At 43.4% G+C, this 21,060-nt stretch overlaps 4 protein-coding genes and 1 non-coding gene across 5 annotated transcripts in view; 3 read left to right on the top strand and 2 right to left on the bottom strand.

The window, feature by feature from the left end:
- Nucleotides 1–20: 20 nt before the first annotated feature.
- Nucleotides 21–687, top strand: Trissin. Its single transcript, NM_142214.2, has 3 exons — nt 21–132; nt 195–288; nt 343–687. Exons 1-3 carry the CDS (start codon nt 81–83, stop codon nt 521–523), a joined length of 327 nt encoding a protein of 108 aa, NP_650471.2. The 5' UTR covers nt 21–80; the 3' UTR covers nt 524–687.
- Nucleotides 688–717: 30 nt separating this feature from the next.
- Nucleotides 718–2,259, bottom strand: Rh6 (Rhodopsin 6). Its single transcript, NM_079644.3, is given in 3 exon segments — nt 718–1,018; nt 1,087–1,367; nt 1,435–2,259. Coding segments are annotated over 3 exon segments (1,089 nt in total). The 5' UTR covers nt 2,122–2,259; the 3' UTR covers nt 718–897.
- Nucleotides 2,260–2,512: 253 nt separating this feature from the next.
- B9d1 lies at nt 2,513–3,511 on the bottom strand. Its single transcript, NM_142213.2, has 2 exons — nt 3,023–3,511; nt 2,513–2,904 (listed from the first exon to the last, which is right to left on the bottom strand). The coding sequence occupies exons 1-2, from the start codon at nt 3,408–3,410 to the stop codon at nt 2,567–2,569; spliced, it is 726 nt and encodes a 241-aa protein (NP_650470.1). The 5' UTR covers nt 3,411–3,511; the 3' UTR covers nt 2,513–2,566.
- A 5,712-nt stretch (nt 3,512–9,223) lies between these two features.
- AdamTS-A (ADAM metallopeptidase with thrombospondin type 1 motif A) overlaps nt 9,224–21,060 on the top strand; it is a 33,948-nt gene continuing 22,111 nt past the window's right edge. The window contains exon 1 of the mRNA NM_206496.2: nt 9,224–10,530. Coding sequence (NP_996218.1) covers nt 10,129–10,530 — 402 coding nt within the window. The 5' untranslated portion in view covers nt 9,224–10,128. The remainder of the gene's footprint in view (nt 10,531–21,060) is intronic.
- Nucleotides 12,769–13,279, top strand: snoRNA:Or-ACA9 (snoRNA:Orphan H/ACA box 9). The gene has a single exon (NR_163229.1). It is a non-coding gene; the product is annotated as a snoRNA:Orphan H/ACA box 9 (non-coding RNA).

Genomic DNA, 21,060 nt, shown 5'->3' with positions numbered 1-21,060 from the left:
GCGCTTTCTCAGGGATACGAAACAGGACACCAAGCGAAGATCATATGAGTGGCACAGCATTCTGAGCAGACGGCCGACCAATGACTAAGACAACGATGCATTGGCTGGCTCACTTCCAGATCATCTTGCTATGTGAGTTTCAACTAAGAGCAATCATTGTTTAGGTTTTGTAACTAAATCTTTGGCTTATCAAGGCATTTGGTTGATGTGCCCCCCCAGTTCGCAGGCCATAAAATGCGACACTTGTGGCAAGGAGTGTGCCAGCGCATGTGGCACAAAGCACTTTCGGTAAGCTAACATATTCAAAGAGTTCGCCAAGTGATATACATTTTACTACTCCAGCACATGCTGCTTTAACTACCTTCGCAAGCGATCCGACCCCGATGCACTGCGTCAGAGCTCGAACAGGAGGCTCATCGACTTCATACTGCTGCAGGGGCGTGCCCTCTTCACCCAGGAGTTGCGAGAAAGGCGCCACAATGGCACATTGATGGACCTCGGCCTGAACACCTACTACCCCTAAGGATATCCCCAGATGAACCAACTTGGACTGACACCAAAACTGGCAACGACTTCGATTAACGAACTATGTGATCCAATGGCTATGGCAAATGGTTGAAATGCTTGAAATGTTACTTACCAATAAAGGCACAAACTTCTTTGGGGCACTGTGCTTGATTAAAGCACACTTGACTAGTTGATAAACTGGGTGGATTTGATTTTGTATCAATTGCTGTTATATTTTTACTATATTTTTTTTTTACATTTTTTTTACATTGCCATCTTTTTTTTTTTTTGGGTTTTTCCTTGAGGTGCCATTTGCAAAATAGTTGAGTCTTTTGTAGATCTAGAGCTGTCAGTTCCCTACGTCTGCAGTCGTCGTCGTCTTCGAATCGCCTAAGCCTGCGATTCGCTAATCTCGGCGGTGGCCTGTGTCCTCGAGTCCGAGGTGAGATCGTCCTTGCCGCAGGCCAGGCATGGCATCTTCTCCCGTAGCACCTGCTTGTACTTCGGGTGGCTGTTGCAGGAGATGCATTAAGAAATTGGTCATATAGATAGATAAGTAGGAAGCTAATTAGATATTACCTCAATCCGTACACAATGGGATTGCACACGGCATTGGCTTTGGCAAAGACGGATCCACAGATGGTGCTCAGTGGACTCAGGTGCATCGATTCGAAGATGCCCGCGTAGTTGATGATGGTATACGGAGTCCAGGCGAAGAACCACAGCGATATGGTGGTCAGTGCCACTTTCGCCAGCTTGATCTCGATGGCCTTGCTCTTGTCGGCCTCGCTGTTCCGCAAGGAGGCCACGTTCATCTTCTTCGCCTGCTCCCGCATGGCCTTCTCATGGGCAGCCACAGCCTGAAAGGCCAAAATCAATCCTTAATCAAACAGAATCCTTGGATAATTAGTAACGAATGTCATATTAGAAGATGATGGTCAGCAGCGGCGTGAGATAGACCCACAGGGAGTAGACGATGATGTAGGACCTGTTCCACCAGTCCTTGGCAAAGTAGTCAGTGCCGCAGGCGGTCATGTTGCCCTCGGGCACATACCGATTCCAGCCGAAGAGCGGCATCAGGGCCCACGCTCCGCAGATGGTCCACACGACCATGAGCCGGAGCACAGCCGCCGTGGCCGTCAGTGGTTTCCTGGCCATTCCCTTCACGATCACACAGTAACGATCGTAGGCAATCAGTGTCATCGACCAGATGGAAACGCATCCGAAGAGCGAGCCAAACATGCCGTATAATTCGCACAGGAAGGGACCCATGATCCAGGTGCCATAGAAGCCATTCAGCACCACCGGCGGGAACATGGTGAACATCATCATGAAGTCGGAGAAGGCCAGATTGACCACAAACATGTTGGACGGCGTGCGCAGTCCCTTCGACGAGGTAAAGATGTACATCACAATGAAGTTGCCCGCCAGCGACATGGTGCCCAGAATGGCAATCACAAAGCCAATGATGCCGAACCACATGGGCTCCAATGGAGGCCACTGGTACCAGTACGGATCCACCATGTGCATAATCTCGGCGGGCACACTCTCCGCCAGGCTGAGATTGCGCCCATCGCGCATATAGGCGAAGCTCGGGGGATGCAGGCTGGCCATTTCGAATGGCTGGTACTGGTGGCGCTTCGGTGGTGGCTTCGTCTAAACTTGGATGGCTGGCTACTCTGCTGCGGCGACTACTCGCTGTCCATAGCAGGACGGCTGACTCTCGGGACGCGAACTCGGCGGCAATGCCTGGGGCGGACCATGGTCGTCTGGTCTTTATATGGCCACTTGTGTACAACGCGTCTTAGACTAATTGCCCTAATCCAATTAGCCGGCACTTGGCCAATCCAAAGCTAACCGTTCGAATTGGGCTTTCGATTGCCGCTCGTTTGCTGCGTTGGATTAGCAGCAGTCGCGTCATTTTGAAATCGTCTTAGCCGCCACAACGGACAAGGTCAAGTTTGAGGTACCACCCACCCGGCAATTAGATTAAGACAAACGCTTTCCTGCTTCCTCAAGTTCACGTTTTACTAACACACTCTGGACTCGACTCTCTCTCTCAGGAGTGCCAATGGTAGCCCAGCTTGCGGGCGCCCCTCATCACGGAGGACAGCTGAAACTGTAGGCTGCCGTACGACTCCATAGAGAGTCCCTTGCACTTCAGGTTGTCCAGCAGCACTTTGGGGTCCTTCAGCTCCGGCTCGCGGCGCAGCAGCCAACTGGTGATGTCCGCCATCATGTTGGGGCACTTGGGCATCAGGATGGGCGCCTGCAGCTGCTCCGTCTGATCCGCTGGACGACGACTGCCGAAAACGGGCAGGTGGATGTGAGCGTAACCGAGTAGTGTCTCCCTGCCCAGGCCACTGCGTCCGAACACGGTCACCAGGATCTGTGGCCCTGGAAACCAAAAGAATTGGAGATCTTGTTGGTGTAACTTCAATCTGATTCGAAAAATTGTTAATAGCTGAGCTGAGAAAGAATATAGTAAACTAATCGATTCTGTACTATTACTCACAGCCATATGGACTGGTGCTCTTGTAGGTCACCTCGATGGGCATATTGAAGACAATCGGTTCGTTGAAATGGCCCCTTCTATTGGTGGCCAGCTGGGTGAGTCCGTGCTGGGGTCCGGAGGACAGCTGCCAGTCGGGACCAGCGACCATTTCGTAGCGCAGGAAGACGAACTCCTTGTCGGGACCCAGGGGAAAGGTGGCCGAGACTATTTGGCCCACGATGCTCAAACTAAAGTAGCTGGCAGTGGCTTTCGCGTCCATTGCATTGGGAACACTTTCTTTGGCACTCCGGGACTTCTTTTTGGCCTTCTTGGCCTTTTGTTTATGTTTTTCATGCGGCGGAGTGGTTTCCTCGTTGCCCGGGAGACTGATGCCTTCGCTGGCGCTCATGGTGGTGGTTGCCGACTCACAACGGGGTGTGTTTCCAGCCAAGTCGAGTGCCAACTATTTTCCACCTGCCAAAACTGACTTGGCCACAAACTAAGTGTTGAAAGTGGTCAAAAAATATGACAGCTTGGACCGAAAAAAAAGGGATATTTTCTATAACAATCGATATATTGGGATTATATAGCAAAAATTGTTCGATTTATTTCATACGATTTTTGTTAAATGCATTATTGTATTAATTTGATGTTTATGACTTGCAAGATCGGAAACGAAATGATTGTAAACAATTTCCTCTATATTTTGATGATTCTTAAGGTTGAGTAATAGGAATTCCCCAGAGACACTCAACAAACGGATGGTTTATGGCCTGTCTGCATTTAATAATAGTTTAGATAAAACTGCGATGATAATTTCTATTTTTCTCTGATTCAATGAGGCAACATGTTCATAAATCACATTAATGATTCCTTTCGTTATGTATTGTAACCAGTTGGTGGATTTCCTTTGTTTCGTTAGTTAAGTATTCGCACACTTTGTCATGTCGACAGCAATGTAATTTAATTCCAACCGACATCGCTGGTTACATGGACATCGAGTGGTTCTGGCTTCCAATTTGCATACTCCGATCCAGATCGAGATCGAAGAAACATATCTGCACACCGCTGGTAAGTGACAATTACAAGATAATAACTCATTCTGCAGACCGGCAGTCTGGGCGGGGCAAAAGGTCAATTTCAATTTCGATTCGACTCACAACTCTTGGTCGGTCGTGTAATTAATGCTGTAATGGCCATTTAGCAATTTATAGCTGCCAACGTGGCATGGTCGTAAATCATTGTAACAATTGCCGGCGCTACCGAAGTCTACAGGAAGTCGCGCCTTCGATCTTCGATCCCCCGGTGCCGCTCCCTATTAGCATGATGCATTATGCAATGGCCAGTGGACAAGTAGCCAAGTAGCCAACTGGCCAACAGCCAGGCAGTCAGTCAGTTAGTCAGTTAGTTAGTCAATTAGTCAGTCAGTCAGTTAATCAGTTAATCATGCTGGGCGTAAATAAAATGCGCCTCAAGTAATGTCAATGGTTCAAGGCGAACTCCCGGCTCACCTGGCATCTTCCACGAGCCACGCAGATGATCTTCGCACCCATCGGATTGGATCGTCGTCAGTGCAGCTGTGGAGCTGAGTGGTGGCACAGCTGGGACAGCCGATTGGTGTTGCAATCAGAGTCGGATCAAGTGCTTACACTGGAAGAAAATTCCACTTACCTGTTCATTACCTATTCATTAATAAAACGATGGCTGTGGTAAATATTATTTGCAACTGTATTTTATTCAAAAACTAACTGACAAATTATTAAAGTATTTTCAGTAGTTAAAAAAAAAAAAAACAAGTATTGTTTATAAAAATAAATTAAGATTAAATGCATTACTTATCGGAAATTACCCATTAATAAGCACTGTGTACCCAAAGTTGGCGATGATGTTTCATTACATTCCAACTATGTATATAGTTTTCCCGCTTAATCTGGCATTTCGAGCAGTGTAATGTGTGTGGCATGTGCAGTTCCATGAAATAAGCTCCTTTTGATTGCCAAAACAAAAGCTTAGGCTTAGTCAGTCAGCCCAAAAGCAAAGGCAAAAGCAAAAGTAAAGCCATCAGAAATTGGACATCAGGCCATATGCCAAATCCAAAGCTAAAAGCCGCTCAATTCGCTGCTGCAATCGGAGATAGTGCTGATGCAGCGCAGAATCGACATAATTTGGGCTCGAGTTTAGCTATATGGCATTATACTCGTAGCATTATGCTGTGCGATTTTGATTTCGACAATTTTTCCACTTCTAATACTGAAGAATATGCCGCCTGCAGGCAAACTGACACACACAGACACACAGCCATTGTGAATTCAATTACGTTTTTGGAATCAATGAACGGAGGCATTATTCAGAAGAAATATTCATTTTGGAGTCTTATATAAAACCGATTCATATCCATTGAATGACCGGCCAGCCTGGTGTAAATGAAAATTTTCAATTGAAGTCTTTTGCAAGTGCATTAGCCACTCGAGGAGTTGCATTACTGAAAGTCGAGCGTCGTGTGTTGAACCGATTTGCGAAATGCGAATTTCTGGATCGGTTCAGGGACGGATTAGGGTCGAAATCATCTACAGATGGCGGATATCTTTCCCCGAACTAACAGACTAGCAGACAGTTCAAAGAGTCCGGATGGATAGCGGGAAATTGAGTTATGCATGCGTATGTACTTGAATTCTAGTCAATTTTTATGATCCTATGCCTTTCAGCGAGCACTCATCTTTTATGGCGATAGAGCGGTGCTAGCCATTGTACTTCTGCTACTTTTAAAATGTTTTTAATTTCAACTCACTTCAAGTCTTTTCCACATGATACCCATAAATATTTTTGCAAGGATATGATTTGCAGTTCTTAAACTCAAGGAACAGTCTGATACACTGACAAAAGTAATGGCTGCTTTAGAAATTCAATTTCAACTGTACTGAACTGATCGAAAATGTATCTGAAGGGCAAAGGGAATTTGGGTGTATATATTCGCATTTTGTTTAGTATATTTAAATTATTACCACATGGTGACTACTTTCTGTTCTTTTAAACAAATCCAAATTGGTCAGGGCTCTGACTCTGGAATCGAAAATAGTGTCTTGTCTTGATTCGGAAAGCATGTTTCCCTCTGTGCATCTATATATATATATATATATATATAAACCCCTATTAGTTTATGTTATTCGCGTTGCGTGGGTGGGTGTGGGCAAGTCTCAGGGTCAACGCACGTCGGCCGGCTCCCAGCGATCCCCATTCCCGTCCCCATCCATATCACCCCCGATTCCCATCTAGATCGGCATCAGCATCGCCATCTGCGTGTGCTGTCATGGTAGTGGCTGCTCTGTGCCGCAGTTGAATGGATGATATATGCCATACAGTTAAGTGAAATGTATCTTTGAGATACGCCACCTAGCTATGGGAGTACGAGTACAACAAATGCCTCTTACGCATGCCTCTCTATTCCTATTCCGATTTGGATGCCGGCGATTCACAATTCGATTCCTGCCGCTGATTGACAGCGGCAGTAATTGAGTTTGATTTTTGCGAATTTCCAGAATTTAGACATCATCGATGTGGGCATGGAATTGGGGGCTCTTTAAGAAAGGTTTTTGTTTAGTTAGCCCAAATATTTGATTCGATTTGATTGAGCAGCTGTCAGAGGAACTTCAAAACCTGAGCTCTCAATAATTCCGCAGGCCTGCCGATTGGATTGGATCTCGGGTCCGAACGGATCGCTGGAATGGCTGTTTCGGGTTTTCGCAAGCTTTCGATCATTCAATCAGGATCAATATTTATCAATCAAGTGTGTGGGTGAGCGCAAAAAAAAAGCGACTGAATGGAACTATCAGAGCAGAGCATAAACATATAGAAATGCCGAACCAGCTCACGCATTAGACATGCTCACCCATTATTATACATACATACGGACAGACATACGGACAGACGCAATTGACTAAGAGGCCTGCGCGTGTTGGACGCACGGACGGATAAACAGACAGTCAGTCTGACATCGAACATCTGAAGACTTCGAATTCGATAGTGATCCGTAGTCTAGGGCTCTTCACAGCCTCTCGCTTATTGATCTTCGATCCACACGAAGGCCGCCAGCGTGCAGATCGAAGTTGCACAAATGCCAGGACAAGGGGTCTGGATTGGGTATCCACCTGAAAGTGATTCTCTATCCAAATCCAAGTTGGGGCCAGTCCATCTATGCTGTTGCCATATAAGCATCAACAGCTAAACAAAAGTTTATGGCTATCTGCCCGCCTTATGATCTAAATGCGTTAATTATTAGGATGATACAATGCGATCGGAGCAGATAGCATAGATACAAAAATGGATAGACAGATAGATACATTGTGGTCAGCGGTCTCCAGTGGCTCGATCATTAGCATCTGAAAACCAGCGGCGCCTCTTTGAGCAATATTTCCTAATTTAGAACGTATGCTTTCCTACAGATCAGTATGCGATTTGCTAGACTGAGCAATTTATTAGTGACTTGGGGAGAGACTCCAGCTAGGAGTCGTTTATTTTGTTTAGTGGCTGTGTAAACATTGCTTACAGGGCATGATGATTAGTTCGGTGTAATACAAACAGCCTTCTTGGGGAACTCACTTGCCCCCTCCAGACTTTTAGGGCTATTTTGTAAGATGTTCTGTTATGGCTGCTGTTTTATGTTGGCATCATTTGGATGCCGGCTGTTTGTTGTTGATTACAAAACAAGCGTTTTGTTGCCGATTGCATGGTTGCATGGAGAACGCTCTTCCTGGAATCTTTTGAGATGTTTTTCATTAGTCCACCATTCTCGCAACATCCGTAGTATATGAATATGCATCATCGTATTTTGGAATATTTTTAAATTTTCGCCGACCTCCACGGCGGCGAAATGGATTTTTAATTTCCAACTATACTTTAATTTGGCAAACGAGCTCTGGTCTTTTAATTGATTAATTCTTATTGCTGCGTTTGATTAAAGAAAATATTTAGTATACAATAGGGTCAATTGCTACATATGGTAATTTGGCACAGAAGACATTTATGTGGAAGAGTTCTCGGCGTTCAAATAATGGAGCGAATGGCTACTATTTTTATTCACTGACGCGATCAGTAGATTGATCTTGACCCACATTGGATGGGCTGGGATCCGGCAGATGTCGCACACTCTATGCCCAAATGAGACAATATAAAGTATAAAGTATAAAGTATTGTTTATAATGATACCAATTTGAGACAAATCAGTTACACTTGCCTATCTAAACTATTACGATATGTTTGTTCAGCTTGTGTAGATTATTTAGATATATCTTTATATTTGTCGCATTTCTGAGTAAAGGCTGTCGTGTCAGTTTATTTACGTCAAAAAAAGAATTTTTTTTGATACTGATGAGCTAGTCATCATTGTACCATTCTCTGTGATCATCAACTTCCTTTTTTTCTTCCGAAATGACTTCTTCCGGAAGTGCACCACTGGTAATGCCCAGGGTCTTATCCTCTATTTCAAAAGAATTCGTATTCAAAGTTTTTAGTACTGCTCGGTGCGATTAGTAATGCATAGGCTAGTAAAATAAGTCATAAGTAAAAAGAGTTTTATTATTTACTCAAGTACATACTTACTCAAATTGGTTGGTATCACACAAGTGTGAACATGTTTACAAATTTTGATTACTTTTAAAAACTATTACTGAATAAAGCATGCAGCATAAGCCTATTTTTTTTTTTTTTAATATTTATATTATTTCATCCGAAAAGGCAGATACTCTAGATGCAAAGATTGTTACTATGCTAACACACCTTATCTTATCCGATGATAATTATGTCCACACACTTAATCCTCACATGTGCAAAAATATTGAGTAAGCAGAGGCGCACTTAAGAGAGCGTTCGAGTGCTCTTTTAAGCCGCGCTCGGCTCTCTTTTCGCCACAGCGCTCTCTGCGCAGAGAAGCCGGCTGTTCTGCGTACTGATATGATTCTGACGTATTTCTAATCTCTCTAAAACACTCCTTCGGAATCGAAATCCTAAGCCCATTCAGCAAACCCATATCCCTATACTCGTGCCTACATACGAGTATGTACATACATATGTACATATGTATGTATGTATGTTGTACAGCATATAGCTGCGAGAGAACCGCTTTTAGCTTTCGGAGCGATATATGTTCGCGATCTCAGATTGCTTGGCGGTACGGCGGAACGTCCGCTACCAACTGCTGTTCGGCGAGCAGTGTTCAGTCCGCAGCGGGAACTCAAGCGAGCCGAAACGAAACATCGCCAGATACAGATACAAATTCTCTGGTTCGCAGCATTGGTCTGGTCCATCGGCTCGTTCTCGTCCGTTTCATTTATTTGCGCGCGCGCGGTAGTATCAGACAATTGCTAAAGTTCCATTTGTAATATTAATCCAGTTGCGATTTCTAATTCGAATTTGAATACGTATTCATCCCAGTGCGCCAGTGTATTCCGTATCCTGACCAGCCATGTCGGCCAGATGGCGATAGCGATGCCGATGCCAAACGATCGGCGTGTTCTTGTGAACTCTGACATGGTGCTCAGTTGTGGGACAACCTTCGCCACCGAAAAGTTTGCAAAAATAGCCGCTGGCCGAAAGCGAAAAGAAAGCCAGCAACTCAGAATGCCAACGGTGGCCAAGTTAATGGTGCAGCTCGAAAGTGAATGCATTCGGCGCGATGTGTGAAGTTCAAGCTTAACATTGGCCAAAACCCAACCGCAACTGCGAATAAATTCTGTGATTCGGCAAAAAGATTCATCATGAGATCGTACAATGGCTCCAGTACTAAGTAGTTTATCTAGCTAATCGCAGCCATAAGTGTGAGTCGTTTTAATACCCACGAGCCGTAGTCTTTGCCTTTCTGTTCGTTCGTATTTTCGCATTTTTTGGCGGGTGCGGTGCCCACGGCAACGGAACGAGACTGTCGCATTTCAATTAACAAAATAAGCAAAAAGCCAAAGAGCCAAAGAGCCATAGAGCCAACATAAGTGTAAAGATACATATATCTACAAGATATACGTATAGCCGTATATACGCATACTGTGGATTTTGTTGCTCTTTCGCGCGCATTTTTGCACGTGCCATTTGGGATTTCGGATTTCTGAGATTGGAGATCGCTATCTTATCTGGTCATCGCCATGTCCATGCCGGATGCCGGTTCACTTAAATCGCCCGCCGGCGGCCAGGAGGTCGAGTGCCATCGCCTGCTGTCGGACCTGCCCGCCTTCGCGTATCCCAGCACCACACTGCGGTCCACAACTTCTGGTCACAGCACTGGCACGAATAGTACCACTGTCTGCGAATCTCCCGGTGCTCGGGATCGTACCTCCTTCGCGTGCTCCTCCTCTTGCGTATCATCCGCCTGCTCAGCCACCGCCTCCGATGACGACGAGGATGAGCGTGCCCTTGAGCGCTGTCTGCGTGGGACGACGGACGACCTTGGGGAGTCCGGCCTGCGGTATTCGCTGAAAGGACCACCGCCGGAGCTCTACTCGGCCAAGAAGGACTTCATCAGCAAGGGTCCGCTGCTGGGCAGACAGGTAGGTCCTAAATCCGAGCTCTACATAAGTATAAATATTTTTGGAGGCCTAGTCCGCCGCATCGAATTTCGTGGGCTGATCGAATTCGCAGACCGGGATTTTAACGATTTTTCATTTATTTGTGTTTGTATTCGTCTCTGTCTCTCTCTCTCTTTTTTTTCTACTTTATCGAAATCGGCTGGCCAAGCGAAAACCAAATTTAAGTTAATTTATTGCATTGATTCCACATCAATGTGTCGAGTTCTTTCCTTTCTTTTATAATTTCGGTTGATTTGCCGATATTTTGGTGTGCTCGTCTCGTTTTGTATGCCGCATTGTTTTATTTCGTTTCATTTCATTTCATTTCATTTTTTTTTTTGTTTTGTTGCTTTTGCCGCCACTCTGGCTCTCTATTCGATTTTGATTAAATACCACTGGCGACACAAAGAAAGCGACAACCAAAGCGTTGACCACCGCATTTGAATTCACACGCCTCACTGGCCACGAAGCACCGCGCACGCGGCAGCGGAAATGTGAATCTGGATCCCAAGTTGGATCCACGATAGGATTCTCGGCAACCTCACCGTTCGACAGCTTCAAACAGACTGAAGATGGCAACGTGTTCGAAGCACTTCGATCCAAATGCGCCAGAGCGCCTCCACGAAGTGCATTCATATATCAAGCAATCTGGTCATCAAACTATTCCTTTTGGTTTGGGTTTGCAGCTCCCACTTCTTTAGCTGACTCATAATCCATCCATTTGCGTCACACAGGGTCTGCTGATGTATGTCGGACGTGTGTTTCCGCCAGGTTGCCACTATCTTGCTCTAGCTCTGCAGCAACAATTTTCGGGAAAGCGAAAGATTCTGCAGCATCGGGAGCACATGTCCCACAGGAGATAAGAACATAAAAGATATCTAATAGAGATAAAGAACAAAGACGCCCCTGTCTGGATGTCACTGATATTCCATATTCCAGACAGGATTGGGTACGAACTTTTTTTTGCCCATTAGTGCGAGGCAGACGACGAATTAAGATGCAAATTTCGATAAACATTTTCAAGTTCGGTTTAAGGAAATGGTATTGCAGTTACACACGACCTGGGTGGAAACAGCACATAACTACGATTTACAGAGCTCAACAAGGTGTGAAAAGCGTTTGTTTCGGGACGTGACAACAACGTGAATGGAAACATGCCTAAATCACGGCTTACTGGCTAACTGGCAAGCTGGCTAACTGGCTAACTGGCTAGCTGGCTTACAGGCCATTAGAATTTTATCAACGTCCGCCTGGCGGGCAATGTAAAATGTGAAAAACGACACGATCCCCCGGTCCATGAATACATAATAATGCATAATAATGTTGGGTGCGCGAGTGGTGAAGTCTGTAGGCCCAACTGCCACTGATAACGGGCCATGTGTGGCAACGTAACCCCCTCGGGATCGAATGGGAATAGGATGTACTGTCTATTTGGGTTGTATGTATAAACTCGTATGCACATCGCTTGGCATTTTAGAAGCACATGAGTAATTGTGACATATTCAGTGCGGTGCGACTCGATTCACTCGCTGTTGTGAATGTTTCGAAAATAGATTTTCTAGTTTTTCGCGTGGCGCCTAGAATCTGAGAAGTCGGGAAATACATGCATGTAAGTAAGGCTGCGCCGTCCAATTTGTATTTCGACAATAAAATTTTCACAATGTGTAGAATTTGAATATTTATTTTCTTGCTTTTTGTTTCTGTTTCGCGTTTTGTCTTTTTTTTTTATTTATTTATTTAGTTTTTTTTTTTGAGTCGTACGTCGTCGCTTTGCGCGTGTTTCTCTGTTCTCTTTTTTCAATTTATTTCGTCTACTTTAAATAAAAACAAAAAAATATGCTAGTTTCGGAAAACCGAAACTTATACACCCTTGCAGTAATTATTTGCAGAGTTTGAACAAATTAAAATCGAATGTCAAATCACAAATTTGGTGTGTACCGAATTAGAACGCATTATGATTAAAAAACAACTAAGCTGGGATTAGTTTTTCATTGATTTGCTAGACATTTTATATGATATGATAAGGTTGTCCGTTTCTGATCAAAAGCGAAAGGCTGTAGATTGTCTTCTTTACTGCGTTGCAAATTCCTGACTGAAAGCAATATACCCTTAGCAAGGGTATAACGATGAAAATTTGAAGAGTTCAGTGACACCAGAAAAATATAAGAAAAGTAGAGAAAAGATGACTGAAATGCTCAATTTGTCAGTTGCTTAAAAAGTACCACTCAATATGTGGGTGCTGTCGAATATGCGACGAGTATATGACCATCCATCCACCCAAAACTAGATGGATAACCCCCGAAGACCCCGAAGAAAATCGAATTGTGACCAACGACGATTAATGATCGTAAAATATTCAGCTCGTCTACCCGTGATTAATGCCACACATAACCATCATTCTGTATACCGATTCTCATGCAAATGAGTAGGGCGTGTCCTTGCAGCCCTTTGCATGGTGGATGGGGTGACAAATAATTTGTCGGAATATTAATGCCGTCAGAGAACAAAATAGAAATAAACCACAGGCAGTAAAAAGGCCAGAAAACGAGCAAATAATTTTAGGTGTGATGCCGGGGCGTGACTTTGGGGTGCTGTGCTTATGCTTTAAGCTGGTTATTTTGAATTTAATACAATTTTTTTCGCCAAAAGATATATACGTGATCTGAATGCAAACACTTCTGCGAAGGCCCGCATCCCCCACCCCTCCCCTCGGGAAACCACCCACGTTCCCCATAAAAGCAATTTTGCTCATTTTCTAGCAAACGAAAACTGTCAAAATGATGAAAAAAATACTTATAAAACTCTAGGGAATTATTTCGAGCAAGAGAGCCGACACTGACATACTCTATTCTGATTTCTAAGCATTTGAACACTTTTCAAAAATGTTGTAGATCCCTTAAACATAAAAGTTAACGACTACAAGCCACCTTGCCTATAAATTAATCATTGACTTATAAGTAGTAATCATATTTGTATTGTTTACCACGCTAATTAATTACATCTGAGCCATAGGAAGTGTGTAGGAAAATATGATCAAAGCATTCCGGGCCTGACAAGTGATTGCTCATCTTAATTAATTCCTTTTTAATTTATCAGTCAAGATTAATGTTAAACATGTTCAATCTGGCTAGGAGTTGCTTTTGGACACCGAATTCGGCGTTGGCCCAGCCGCGGTTTCTATGTTAATAATTTAAATATGGATTTTAGCGGCCTTTTTCGGCGTGGTATTAGCATAATTGGGGGCCAGTGTCCATTCCCGCCAGCCGAGCTAATCCACTCAAGGCGAAAACACCTCTAATAATTACCTGTCCAATTTTTCTTCACATTCTGGTGAATCTGTTGAATCTGGTGATTTTTCTATCGATTTTGTATCTTGTGTGTGCGAGTGTCTCTGCTGCGCGCAGGTCGTGAATGAATTTTTCAACAAATTATTTGGATATTTTGGGAAATACAAATTTGTTTAACTGACTGATGGTGGTGGGCTTACATCAAAAGGCCAGAACCGCCCATAGAGCACAAGCTGGTTTCATCTCGGCTTGATTGTCTTCGGGGTCCATTCGAATGCTTTATTTGGTGTTTAGTTTCTGGTCCCCATCCCCAGTCCGCATCCCCAGTTGAACGGGTCGGCCCAAAAGTTGGTCGACTTATCTGGCCGTTCCGCGAGCCTATCTTAATGATTTTTTATTTATTTGCTGCCATTTGTTGTGAGCCGACTTATCGCGTTTGTGGCCATTTTGGAGTTGGAGCGTGTAACATCGCTTTACATAAGTCCATTATATTTTATTTTTAACGACACTCTTTTAATTATCGTTTGGCCCCGCCGCGTCGGTGGCATCATCGCTCCCATCTTGACGGTCAAGGCAAATGCTGGATCATCGATTCTGTTGTTTTGCATATAAATATGGGACTCCAATTCACATTCAGATGCGTATTCGAACTCAGACGAGACGAGACGAAACGTGGAAGTGGACGGACTCTTTGGGGCGGTGCGGTGCGGCTTTATTCATATGCTAAACTCTTCTCAATTCTGAATACAGAAGTCAGAAGTCAGAAGTGGCTTAGCTGGGCAGACGGGCTCGGCACTTATTTGAAAGCCATTTGGAAACCTTGGGGCATCATCGCTTTATCATCGCTGGCGAATGGGTGCAGCATAAGCCGAACGCAGTCCGCGATCTAAATACAAAAAGAAGAAGGTTCCTTAATGGCAGCGCCAGTTTTTTCCGTATTGTTTTATTATTGCTCCCTCACTGCCTTTTATTAATATTTCAAGGAGGAGGAATTTCGATATTTGTGGCGATTTATATGTGTCTGCTGAGCCTTTGTTTCGATTCCTGGGAATGGCAGACGTGGCATTGCGGTTCTTGGGCTTCGATCTATGCGGGGTGTTGCTTATTTATGGGATGATATGATATTATATGATTTATTGGACAAGTGATGTCGTTGGCTTGATGGCGCATCACGTATACGCCCAGTGGTGCCATGCAGTTCCTGGACCGCAAAGCCTTACGGAGTTCAGCAGAAAACGCTGCCGCACTATTCCCTATTCTGGGAACCCCGAGCGATACCTGCTGACACATATATATATATATACAACGTAGTATAATCGCATTATTGCCACACGCTCTCCGTTTGCCAAAGTCGAATGATCACCATCCTAGCCGCAGGGCATTTGCCTAACGGTTTCGGCAACTTAGCAGTAACCAAAGACAAAAAAGACCGCTCCATTAGCATAGAAAAGCGTTTTAAAGTCATTACTAAATCAACCTGTTTTATTTATTATTTATTTACATTTCACATATTGAATAATACGAACACACGTTTTAACGATACAAATGCAATGAGATAGCAATTGCAACTTAGTTTCTTCTGATTACACATAATGCAGTTAAATCAGATTGCGCTTGTTTAGCTTCTTACCAAGAACTAAGATAGTAAAAGGAATTACCTCAACGACCATACACGTGGTATCTCAAGTTACATTACTCTCTGTGAACTCAGAACTGCGAGCCTCCCCACTTCATTCACCTGGCAGGTGATATTTGCTGGTGTTAATTTGCAGTGACAGAAGAGCACGTCACGGCAAATTTTGTGTTTGCCCAAATGTTTAGCAACGAATAGCACACATCTTATAAGCTGTAAGCTGCAGATACTCAGAACGAATTGTTTGCAGAGAGCGTTTCTTGATCTATAGCAACTACATCACTCTTTCGATATAAAAATCCACGAAAGTGTTACTTTCGATTTCAAACACTGTTGCTGCTTTGATATATTCGTGTCTTTTATATATACACGACTGTTAGTGTCATGGCTTTTATTGGTCCCGCATGACAAAGTTTAGCACAATAAAAAATCATGTTTATTGCTAAATTATGTTATGACAGTCTTCTGTGGAGAGTAGCGATTCTAGTTTCACGATATGCCCGAAAGCATTATAATATTGCCCGAATGATGCGATAGTGGATTCCCATTCTTTCCATACTTTTTCCGTGTACTTAAATCTGCGATCGATGTGATCTGCAAACGATCTGCGAGGCATCGCTAATTAATGCTGGTAGCAACAAGTTCAGCTGCCTTATCTGTATTCTATTTGATTTTTATTTTATTTTTTTTGCCGGTGAGCTTGGGTTCCATGAGCTGCGGCACGTTGGCGGGTACTATATATACTATATATATATACTACTATACCAGCACAATGTTCGGCTCAGCTGTTCGACTAGACAAACATGGGTTTTGTTTCTTTTTATAACATTAAACAGAACTTAATGAAACGCTTAGGCTTTCACCAATGAGCTGATAAGAGTATGTATTGCTGGAAATTAATAATATTTCCCAACCCCTTTTGGAAATATATTTTGTGGTCTTTTTGGGCTGGCGAGAAAAATGCTTGATTAATTACTGTATTGGACCGACGTTCTCAACATCCATACATTTAACATGTACTGAGTGAACTTGGGCCTGTTCTATTTATTATTTACGCAAGTGCACTTACCCATATGTTGAAACAATTATATATTTTTAACACTTATGTATGTATGTACATTTGCCGCTGTGCCGCCGGGCCAATATTGCCCATTTTGTTTTAATATAAAATGCATGTATTGTACACAACGAAATATACGAAATATGAAATTCTACTTGCGCAAATAGGAACATGAGCAGTGTGATGCTCGAATTCCGGCTGCCAAATAGCTTTTTGCAATTAATACAGACGCGTGTGTGAATGGAAATCAAATTTAAATTAAAATGAACCCCCAGTCATAACATATCATGGACTGCACTATATACATATGTACATATTTGCACAAGCGTTGCTAAGCATTCGCTTCATTTTGCCAGGGGCAAAATTCAGCCTTTGCCGTTAAGATAGCGCGTCACAGTAAAAAAAAAAAAAAATAAATAAAGAGGTAAAAAAAATGAGATGAAAAAGTGAAAAAACCTAAGCACCCCTATTAATTTTAGCACTCCAGACAATTGCCACAAATTTTGGTAAAGCAGGCGTGTCAATTGCTGTACAATATAAACAAATTACTGTTGGCGGTGGTAACTACTACTTTAACCGTGTTTTTGTTGCCGGCAGCCAAACACTCAGGCGTGAATTTGTCAAATGCCCAAGATGATGGTCGAAAATCCCGCTGGTTCGCACAAGCTGCCGCTAGGTGGCTCAGCCAGTAGTGTGGCGGCAAGCTTTTAGTGTATAATTACGATTGTATTCGCCAACGAATTAGTCGCTTTTGCCAATACAAATACATGTGCATGTATATAAATTACCAGCTCCCTGCCACGTTATTACGTTATTGTACAATTAGTTGTATTTATGCTGCTGCTTGTTCGTCGACGGCTGTCGCTGTCTGTCGTACAATAATTAAACGACCATTAGGCGTATTTAGCGCACTGCTCCAAAATTTGGGTCATTACCAAAGCAAGAAATCAGCCCAAACACACACGTGCTGGCCGTCGATCAGATGTGTTTATTGTGATTACGATTATGATTATGTTATTGTGGGCCGTTGGTTGTCTATCCGCCTGTCTATGTCCACTCGGCAGCCTCCAGACCGCAGACCACCGCCCATCCGCCCATCCACCCATCCACTGGCAAAACGCATCTGGTCTTCATAGATATTATGGAATTAATAATTTAGAGCCTGCTGGCCGCCAAATCGATGTGCATTCAAATGCACAGCCAGAGCAATAACAATAACAATAACAGAGTTAGAAGGCGAAATTAGCAACTGAATGGATCGATGGTTATCCTCGAAGTGATATATCAATATGATAAATGGAATATAAATAATCTGCTGAGGCCTTTGCTTCTAAAAATATTATAAGTCATGTGTGTAATATTTATCATTTGACGCATTCTCATATCCATATATATGGATAAGGTAATCTTACATATCTTCATGTTCATGGAAAATATGCAATCAGTTTGCTTTAATCAGGTACCAAATAGTCGGTATTGGAGTTCAAGCTCCATCTTATTTTTATAAATATTGAGGCGTGCGTGAAGAATTCGAGGCGTGGGAACTTCGCGGCTTGGCCTGGGGTTCTCGATTCGCAATACGCGATTTGCAGATCCCCAGTTCTGAATGAACATGGTCGTAAGCTGGGCTTGCTCTTTAGCGGCAAAAACCGAGGTTGTTTGCCCGGCTTTTGGCCCCAGGGCGCCAGTCCGTGTTTATGGGCTCACTGACAAACTGACAACTAAACTCAATTATGGCCTAATGAAATCGGCAATTGGGCAAAAAGAGACAGCGCCCGAATAATGAGAACTGCCAACGCCCCGCTGAACTTGCGCAGAAACAGAATTAATTATTGTTAACCGTAACAGTTTTTGTTTGTAAACCTGACAGGCATGTGTCAAGGAAATTGGGTCAAATTTCGCTGGCCCAGGGCACCAGAATCGCAGTGTCCGCAAAAAAACGAGGAAACTCGTTTGAAACATTGAGGAACTGAGTGAAAAGACTTGGGCTAATAGGGTGTACACAAAACACCAACCACCCACAAATGAACTCTTGTTCAATTTGTCATGCCGAGCGTGACAATCGAATGGGCAATCGATCGCCTGGCCAACGGCCCTGCTGCTAAGTAGATTGATGGCAGAGCTAAGCCAAATTAGAAAAAAAAAACAAAAAAAAAAAAAAAAAATTAGAATAAGAACGTGGTGGCAGCCCGGCTGAAATCGGTGGGGGTCATAAATAGCCGCGGTTAATGAACGTTTAACGGCGGACAATGCAAATCGGCAAACAAATGTCAGGCAGTTAAATACATTTGTATGGATACTACGATCCATTGATTTCACAATCCATGGCTCTGCAAATCGATCGATCGATCGATCGAACGATCGTTTGATCCAATGATACGATCGCTGTATTGGTGGAGGAGCCTCATAATCCGGTCTTCGAGCAGATGTGCGTCGTCGAGAGCTGTGCACACACAGTGTGGCACACCTTCTGATTAAGAGTGGCCAAGCGACGCTGGTGAGGATCGGGCCAACTATATATAGTTACTTGTGAAACTATGCCAGTACTATGGCACTACCCACTAAGACAACATCGTCTGTGACTAAGTTCGAATATGTGGGTCTGTTTGCTCAACAAGAGCATGTGTGTACATTCACCGCTTCGTCTTTCAAGTACATCAACCTCGAGTGGATCTCGTTGGCTTGCCAAATAGAATACACTTGTGCCCCCAGACGAACTGAGTAATTATTATTATTCATAAATATTAATTCGCCTCTATAAAAGCCTTATTCGCTTGGGTCACAATGAAATAAAGCCTTCGACTGCACTGGTTAGCCCACTTGCCAATCAAGCTACCAAATTGGTCGAATCGAATATATATTTGAATCGTTAGAAAGATAAAAAACGAAGTGGCTCCATTTGCCAAATTTGCATGAAGATAGATCGCCAGCGGTCGCTCCTTTTTCGTACTAAACTGCGTGCAATTAAAATTAAAGCAATTAAACTTAAGTTTGCCTGCCCCATTAATAATACATTTTGGTGGAGTTCCAAAAATCATTTCCTCATTTGTCGCCGAGGTCGTAGTTACCGGAAGCCTGAAAGCACCCTGCCCTTTTACAGAGTGCTCACAAATCGCTTGGGGACGGACGGGCGTGCTGAATCTCTTTTTTACGCCTGCCCCAAAATTTCGTGAGGCAAACCATCTGCTGCCCATAATTATCGGAACGGACTCTAGACTTGGCCAATCGAGTTTGGTTCTTGTAAACATGTCAAAGTGAAAACAAACTAATTGCCTGAGCACATCCGACAGCTGCGCGAATCTGTATCTATATCTGTATTTAAATCTTATTCGATCTGCTCCACATATAGTATATATGTAATAAGTTCGGCGGGGCGGATCCGGAATACAAGGCTACGTGATTGGATGACCAAACTTTCATAATTTGAATGTCAAGAGCGTTAGGCGCTGACTACTCGAACAGATGCTGTTGGCAAAAATGTAGATCAAATTTAGGAGGACGGGGCATTAATTTTGATGGCTTCTAATTGTCAGAAATAAAAACGGCCTTTTAATGGAGTCCACAGATCTGGCATCTATTGAATACCGAGAATTTCAGCATATCATCCGCGCCATTGGAGCTGTTAGATGATTCTTGTAAAAAAAAAAAAAACCCCATCCCCAGATACAGATACAAATAACAATGGCAATTTCAACACATTTTGATGGGAACTGTCAAAAAAATTAAGAAATTCCAGCAGTTCAGCAGTCCCGTGGCCATCAGCGCCATCGAAGCTCCAGTCTTGTTGCCGTCCGCTCGCCTAGTTAATGAATATAATCTCTTTTGATGGATTGAACAGTCGCCCCAAAAGCCCATTGCCCAAATCCCAACCTGACCAGGCCCAAAAACCAAAAACCAAATACCAAAACCCAAAGCCGAAAGCCTCAAAACGCGGCTTTCAATGGCCAACTGGCAACTGACAACTGCCAACTGCCAACTTCCATCGCCATGAACTTGGCTCGGTTTTGTCTCTTTTACCACTTTTTTTTTCTCTGTTCAATTCATTGTCTTTGTTGTGGGCCTTTTTTTTTTTTTTTTTTGTTTCTCGTGCGTAATAATATAATACGAAATATTTATTAATTTTTATGGTTTATATTTTGTTGATTTCTTTGCGGACCGTAATCAGTTGCGTATGGGAAGTGTCTCACCGGTAATCATCAGCGGCTTTTCGCAGCTGCCCAAATTTGTGAGATAAGACTGCGCCTATACCCTACACTTTTTATTACTCCCTGCCATTTAGCGCAATCAGTTTGAATGCTCGATCATCTTGGCTTAATTAGCTCAGCCATAGATTGTCAACAATTAGCGATTGGGCAGTTTAAATAACTTGCCAATTAGAGTGGACCTTATCTGATCCTTTCGCTAGCTAATAAAATATTCAAAACAATTCTTAGCCACACAGTTCCGGTCCAGAAGTTTTGGCCAGTTCACTTGCCAGACTCAATTAACTTAGATCTTATCGAACAGCATGCTCTCTCAGGGAATCCGCCTTA

This window comes from Drosophila melanogaster, chromosome 3R, assembly GCF_000001215.4.
Source record: "Drosophila melanogaster chromosome 3R".
Taxonomy (NCBI): domain Eukaryota; kingdom Metazoa; phylum Arthropoda; class Insecta; order Diptera; family Drosophilidae; genus Drosophila; species Drosophila melanogaster.
The sequence above is the reverse complement of the archived record's forward strand: the minus strand, read 5'-3'. Positions and strand labels throughout refer to the sequence as shown.